Raw genomic sequence first — 8,318 nt, forward strand, 5'->3', positions numbered from 1 at the left:
AGCAGAGCAAGTCGGGGCTCAGGGTTGGAATAACCTTTTGCAGTGTGTAATGCAGCCTAGTTGTATTTACACCATCCCAGCAACTGTATTAGAAATACAGTATAACTTGATATTGTGAGCCCAGCAGAGAATCAGAGATGAGGGGCGGTATCGGCCACACATTGATATATTTAAGTGTTAAGGCCAGAGGGGGTTTGTGATATGGCCAAGATACCACGGCTAAGGGCTATTGTGGAGTGCCTGGATACAGCCCTTATCCCTGATATATTGGACATATACCACAAACCCTTGAGGTGCCTTATTGCTATTATAAACTGGTTACCAACGTAATTAGAACAGTAAAAAGTAATGTTTTGTCATACCCGTGGTATATGGTGTGATATACCACGGCTGTCAGCCAATCAGCGTTCAGGGTTCGATCCACCCAGTTTATAAAGCCTAATAAGCAACTAATTCTTAAACACTGAGAAATATTGACATTTCATCAATTGTAAATGACATGACCCTCTTCTGGACTAGATTAAAACAATACTAAACCCTTCCCTTGACTGACATTGAAAAAGCATAACCCTCATTTGCTTCCAGGTAACCATTCTGTACATTTAGATCCATCTCTTATTTGTGTCATTTAAAGGGTGAATTTTGTCTAATGATTTGAATGAATGTTTTGTTGTCAATGTTTAGCTATCTGATCTATTGAAATTAGATAATTGAACAACAAAAAAGAGAATATATTTTGAGGACAAACAATGTGCCAGAACTGTCAAGATTGTTTTCTGTTTCTCTTTATTACTACAGGCTGACTCAGATTAAGTCTGAGGCCGGTAACATCAACAGTGAGGACAAACCCAGCCTGCCTCTCTCCTTCCACACTGAGTAGAGACCTACAGACACTGGGTCCTGATTGTGACAGTGGAGCCCAGTTTGCACTGCAGGATCCAGAGATGGCATCAGTGAAGCTGGAAGACTGCAGTCAAACACTGGAGCTGAATGTCAACATTAAAGATGAAGAAGAGGAGGAGAAGATTAGGACAACTGTTAATCATGGTAACAGCTGGTTCTATCTATAAGTTGTCTTCATAAATTAGACCTCCATAAGTTATGACCCAGTCTATTGCTAGGTTGAATTCTGTAATTCTGACATCACACATCCCTGAACAACTGGGTTATCTGGGGTGCTCAGAGTGTAGACTAAGGAAGTGGAGTAGACAAACTGCCAGTGTTTTAAAATTCTATGAAATGAGTCTGTGTAGTTACTAACCCTTGTGATAGTGAGTGGACGATGATTATGGATAATTATTTTCACTCATTTTGCCTTGGACTGTTACCAGGGTTCGGGTCAATCCCAGATATTTTGGGAAAAACACTGAAATTCCAATTCTCTTCAATGCCTTTCAATTAACAAAATGTGAAATTGGAATTTGGTTTACTTTCTGAATTGACTGTTATTTAAATGGAATTGACCCCAACCCTGGCTGTTACCCACTGTTAGAATAATTGTATTCCCCTGTTTTGTACAGCCTACTGATATGAGTATATATGTCACCCAGTACAGCCAGAAGAGGACTGGCCACCCCTCAGAGCCTGGTTCCTTTCTAGGTTTCTTCCTAGGTTCCTGCCTTCTAGGGAATTCTTCTAGCCACTGTGCTTCTACTTCTGCATTGCTTGCTGTTTGGGGTTTTAGGCAGGGTTTCTGTAAAGCACTTACATGTCAAATGTATTTTATGAAACCCTTTTTACATCAGTAGTTGTCACAAAGTGCTTAACAGAAACCCAGCCTAAAATCCCCAAAGAGCAAGTAATGCAGATGTAGCTTCATAAAATAAGTACAGTACCAGTCAAAAGTTTGGACACACTGTTAGGGTTCGTTCCTTACTTCCTGCCTTGTCAATCATTGGTTCATTGGTGAAATTAGTATTATGACAATATCTTTAATTAAATAATTCAAAAACCTTTATTAATGCAATTGCAGACAGAAGTTGACAAACAGGAACATAGCATGCATGTTTCTGAGTAAGTTCTGCATCAAACAAAAGGTCTCCAGTTGTTTTATTAAACCCTAAGTCGCGCCCTGATGATGACACTGCCTACGTTATCATCCTCTACTCCTGGGACCAGAACCAGCCTACAAAGCTGTATAAACAGGGCCTTTAGTGTTAGCTAAACACTTAGCAGTAAATGTCCCCTTCCCCCAAAGTTGATTTATTGTGGAATATTTGCCTAGTCTTATCTCCTTCACTCCCCTGCAGAGTTCTGTCTAACTCACACATTTCTAAGAGGGGCCTCTTTATAATGAGGCAGAGAGAGAGAAAACTAAAATACAACTGTACAACAATACTAAACTTCTACAATGAATATATATATTGTTAATCTGTAGTCTAAAACCCTATAAATGTAAGGAGGGAGGGGGTCTTATAACCTCTCCCCTTCTATTAATATAACATAAGCATAATCAATTATTCTAATACATCAAACATTTGTACAGCCCCAAATCATGATCCCTAGGTGAATCCTGACACCTACTCATTCAAGGGTTTTTCTTTATTTTTTTAAACTATTTTCTACATTGTAGAATAATAGATAAGACATCAAAACTATGAAATAACACATATGGAATCATGTAGTAACCAAAATAGTGTTAACCTCTCTAGGGTAGGGGGCAGTATTTTCACATCCGGATAAAAAACGTACCCGATTTAATCTGGTTATTACTACTGCCCAGAAACTAGAATATGCATATAATTGTTTGATTTGGATAGAAAACACCCTAAAATTTCTAAAACTGTTTGAATGGTGTCTGTGAGTATAACAGAACTCGTATGGCAGGCAAAAACCTGAGAAGATTCTGTACAGGAAGTGCCCTCTCTGACCATTTCTTGGCCTTCTACACTCTCTTTATTGAAAACAAAGGATCTCTGCTGTAACGTGACACTTTCTGAGGCTCCCATAGGCTCTCAGAAGGCGCCAGAACGTTGAATGATGACTTTGCAGTCCATGGCTGAAAAACATTAGCGCATTTGGTTAGTGGTCGATCTGAGAACAATGAGACGGGCGCGCGTGCATGTGAAGAGTCCATTTTAGATTTTGAGTCTTTGAACGGAAAGGACGTCTCCCGGTCGTTTGACATGCTTCGAAGTACGGTAATGGAATATTTTGAAATTTTTTGTCACGATACGCGTCCGTGCGTCACCGTTCGGATAGTGTCTTGAACGCAAGAACAAAACAGAGGATATTTGAACATAACTATGGATTATTTTGAACCAAAACAACATTTGTGGATGAAGTAGAAGTCCTTGGAGTACATTCTGACGAAGAACAGCAAAGGTAATCCAATTTTTCTTATAGTAAATCTGAGTTTGGTGAGTGCCAAACTTGGTGGGTGTCAAAATAGCTAGCCTGTGATGGCGAGCTATCTACTCAGAATATTGCAAAATGTGCTTTTGCCGAAAAGCTATTTTAAAATCGGACACCGCGATTGCATAAAGGAGTTCTGTATCTATAATTCTTAAAATAATTGTTATGTTTTTTGTGAACGTTTATCGTGAGTAATTTAGTAAATTCACCGGAAGTTTGCGGTGGGTATGCTAGTTCTGAACGTCACATGCTAATGTAAAAAGCTGGTTTTTGATATAAATATGAACTTGATTGAACAAAACATGCATGTATTGTATAACATAATGTCCTAGGAGTGTCATCTGATGAAGATCATCAAAGGTTAGTGCTGCATTTAGCTGTGGTTTTGGTTTTTGTGTCATTATATGCTAGCTTGAAAAAAAGGTGTCTGATTATTTCTGGCTGGGTACTCTGCTGACATAATCTAATGTTTTGCTTTCGTTGTAAAGCCTTTTTGAAATCGGACAGTGTGGTTAGATTAACGAGAGTCTTGTCTTTAAAATGGTGTAAAATAGTAATATGTTTGAGAAATTGAAGTAATAGCATTTCTAAGGTATTTGAATATCGCACCACGGGATTCCACTGGCTGTTGAGTAGGTGGGACGATTTCGTCCCGCAGAACCCTAGAGAGGTTAAACAAATCAAAATATATTTTATCTTTTGTATTCTTCAAAGTAGCCACCCTTTGCCTTGATGACAACTTTGCAAGCTTTTGGTATTACAATGTAGAAAATTGTTAAAGAAAAACCCTTGAATGAGTAGGTGTGTCCAAACTTTTGACTGGTACTGTATATCACACCAACTGACTGGTTCTTCTGATGTTGCTCACACAGGAGACCATGTTGAGACATTCTCTACATCCAGAGAGCAACAGCAGGAAGATCACAGAGCTAAGAGGTCTCACCACTGCCCACATTGTGAGGAGATTTTCCCATTTCTATCAAAGCTAAAAATACACTTAAAAATCCACACAGGAGAGAATCTGTATTCTTGTACTGACTCTGGGGAGAGATTCACAACATCAAAGGCTCTGACAATTCATCAGAGAGTGCACACAGAAGAGAAACCTTACTCCTGCTCGTACTGTGGGAAGAGTTTCTCTCAACAGACCAACTTAAAAAACCACCAACGTCTACACACAGGAGAGAAGCCGTACTCCTGCTGTGACTGTGGAAAATGCTTCACAACATCATCTGAGCTAACAGTTCATCAGAGAACACACACTGGAGAGAAGCCTTACATCTGCTCTAACTGGGAAGAGTTTCTCCCACTAGGGTAGCTTAAAAGCACACCAACGTATACATACAGGAGAGAAGCCATACTCCTGCTCTGACTGTGGAAAGAATTTCTCCCGATTGGGTACCCTAAAATTGCATAAACGTATACATACAGGAATTAAGCCTTACTTCTGCTCTGACTGTAGGAAGAGTTTCTCCCACCAGGGTAGCTTTAAAGCACACCAATGTATACGTACAGGAGAGAAGCCGTACTCCTGCTGTGACTGTGGGAAGAATTTCTCCCGTTTGGGTACCTTAAAATCGCATGAATGTATGCATACAGGAAAGAAGCCTTACTACTGCTCCGACTGTGGGAAGAGTTTCTCTCAACGGAACCATTTAAAATCTCATGAACGTATACACATAGAAAAGAAGGCATACTCCTGCTCTGACTGTAGAAAATGCTTCACAACATCGTATGATCTAAAAGTTCATCAGAGAACACACACTGGAGAAAAGCCTTACGTCTGCTCTGACTGTGGGAAGAGTTTCTCTCAACAGAGCAGCTTCAAGAAACACCAACGTCTACACACAGGAGAGAAGCCTTACTCCTGCTGTGACTGTGGAAAATGCTTCACAACATCATTTGATCTAAGAGTTCATCTGAGAACACACACTGGAGAAAAGCCTTACATCTGCTCTGACTGTGGGAAGAGTTTCTCTCAACAGAACCATTTAAACACACATCAACGTATACACACAGGAGAGAAGCCTTACTACTGCTCTGTCTGTGGGAAGAGTTTCTCTCAAGAGAGCAACTTAAAAACACACCAACGTATACATTAAGGAGAGAAGCCTTGTCAGTTCTCTCAGACCAGCTAAGATAAAAATTAAGTGGTGGAGTGATTTTAATCTCATTGCTTGACTTGGACTGAAATAGGTGCCGGAACTCATTTTGGGGGGAACCCTTTTGGACAATCAGAGCCTTACAAACGTGCTGTGGGAAAAGCCGCACACCCTTCCTAAGAAGGTCTGGTTCCGACAGATAAACGGCGAACGAAGGCATTCACATGTAAATACATTCATGATTTCTTACTCCAAACGGGCGGCGATTCGTCTGCAAAGTATATGATTACTGTGAGAATAGTTTCTAAAATATATCAATGATAAGTGTCGCTTTCTCTCTCTCTCTCTCCTTTTGTAAAAAAAACTCCATTATATTGTGTCAGTCCGCTAGGGACCTTTTCTTATGTATTAAGTGTGTATGTTTATCCAGTGTTATCATTTAGTTAGCTAGTAAATAAATATTTAAACCAATTTGTATAGTGCTGAATCATAAGTAAGGCTGGGTTTTTTGCAGATGCAGGAGTTTACCACTGTTCAGAATGATGATATGAGATGAGGTATGATTAATATGTTGACTGTTTTATGGTTGTGATAGGTAAATACCTTTTTAGAGTTTAATTCGGGAGATGTTAACTCTTTAAACAACCGCTCTCATGGTGCCCCAAATTCCTAATGAGTTAATTGTTACATGATTCATTTAATCGGGTAACAATTAAAAAGTTTGTTGATTTAGGTACATAACAGTCATCAGATTAATGAAAGTAAAGTCACGACAATTGTGTGTGGGTTTCTCGTCAGTCTGGATGCAATCGGCTACCAAAAGCGCCAACAGTGAGCGACGTCATCAGCACTCCCACAAGTCTCCAGAAAACTTGTTTTGTGACCGAGAGGCACCTTTTCAGTACAACGTTAGAGGAAATACGTTCCTCGCATGTGAGGAATTTGTTTGCTGGCCTCAAATGCTAGTCAATTAGCTAATATTTAGAACAAAATGTTTTTGTTTGGCTAGTTTTGCTAACCCGTTTGCAATCTCTTTAGCATTGCTTTCTAGCTACAGAGGATAGTTAGCTACAGTAGTTAGCAACTGCCATCAGTTGTGTTATTATCATATGTTGCCTTTTCCACCGTTTTTAGAATGCATACTGGCATTTGTGCGGGAATCCGGACACACTTAAAAAAAGGTTACATTTTTAAAAATGCACATGGGAAATCCTTTACATTAGATGTCCGAAAACATTTTTTTCTCCTTTTCTCCTGCTTTTTTAAGCAGCTGGTACAAGGTTTAGTGGTGGTGGATGGATGGGGTGCTTTCCTGGTGCCTGGCCAGCTTTCAGTGCTTGTATAAACATTTTGATAGCTGTCTATCTCCCTCTCTCCATCGCCCAGGACATGTCGAGACTTGACAGTTCATGCAGCTTTACTAGTCCCTACGGGACTCCCAATCACAGCCGGATGTGATGCAACGTGGATTCGAACCAGGTACTGCAGTGTGTTTTAGACCGCTAAGATGCAGTGTTTTAGACCGCTGAGATGCAGTGTTTTAGACCGCTGAGATGCAGTGTTTTAGACCGCTGAGATGCAGTGTTTTAGACCGCTGAGATGCAGTGTTTTAGACCGCTTAGATGCAGTGTTTTAGACCGCTGAGATGCAGTGTTTTAGACCGCTGAGATGCAGTGTTTTAGACCGCTGAGATGCAGTGTTTTAGACCGCTGAGATGCAGTGTTTTAGACCGCTGAGATGCAGTGTTTTAGACCGCTGAGCCACCCGGGAGTTGATAGTAGTTTAAACTGTTGAAGTGAATGTTGATTTTTAGCAACCCATTATCGACTGACAGGTTCAGGTTGTCTCACTACACTGAACAGAAATATAAAATGCAACATGTAAAGTGTTGGTCCCATGTTTCATGAGCTGAAATTAAAAATCCCAGAAATGTTCTAAATACACAAAAAGCTTTTTTCTCGCAAATTTGTTTACGTCCCTGTTAATGAGCATTTCTCTTTTTCCATGATAATCCATCCACAGGTGTGGCATATCAAGAAGCTGATTAAACAGCATGATCATTACACTGATGCACCTTGTGCTTTGGACAATAAAAGGCCACTTTATTAAAATGTGCAGTTTTGTCACAACACAATGCCACAGATGTCTCAAGGTTTCCGGGAACATGCAGTTGGCATGCTGACTGCAAGAATGTCCCCCAGAGCTACCATCTGCTGCCTCCAATGTCATTTTTAGAGAACTTGGCAGTTTGTCCAACCGGCCTCACAACTGCAAACCACGTGCAACCACTCCAGCCCAGGACCTCCATATCCGGCTTCTTCACCTACGGGATTGTCGGGGGGCATACGAGTATTTATGCCTGTAATAAAGCCCTTTTGTGGGGAAAAACTCATCCTGATTGGCTGGGCCTGGCTCCCCAGTGGGTGGGCCTATGCCCACCCATGGATGCATCCCTGCCCAATCATGTGAAATCCATAGGTTGGGGCTTAAATTGACTGATTTCCTTGTATGAACTGTAACTCAATAAAGTCTTAGTAATTGTTGCATGTTGCATTTTATATTGTAATTCCGGTATATATGTTATATAGCTAGCTACAGATAGCATAGAAAGCAGGCTAACGTTATTTGCCAGTCAATTAGCCACCACCAGGTTACATTGATCAGCTAACGCTAGCCATGCAGAGATAGTTTGATTTTGACAGTTTAAGCCCGTTATCTACTTCCCCACATTCAGATGAACTCATGGATAACCGTTTTATGTCTGCGTGCAGTTTTGAAGGTAGTTGTTAACTAGTGTTAGTGCAGTTGCTAACTAGCGTTATTGCCACAAGGTAGTTAGCGTTGGCTCGTGAAACTACGTCT

General features: G+C 40.5%; 1 protein-coding gene across 1 annotated transcript; it reads left to right on the forward strand.

Moving 5' to 3' along the window:
- The first annotated feature begins 762 nt into the window (after nucleotides 1-762).
- LOC106575356 (uncharacterized) lies at nucleotides 763-7,999 on the forward strand. The gene is given in 3 exon segments (XM_082962364.1): nucleotides 763-1,047; nucleotides 4,227-4,644; nucleotides 4,646-7,999. Coding segments are annotated over 3 exon segments (1,332 nt in total). The 5' UTR covers nucleotides 763-944; the 3' UTR covers nucleotides 5,457-7,999.
- The last annotated feature ends 319 nt before the right edge of the window (nucleotides 8,000-8,318 follow it).

Source organism: Salmo salar, chromosome 16 (assembly GCF_965601325.2).
Source record: "Salmo salar chromosome 16, fSalSal1, whole genome shotgun sequence".
Lineage (NCBI taxonomy): Eukaryota > Metazoa > Chordata > Actinopteri > Salmoniformes > Salmonidae > Salmo > Salmo salar.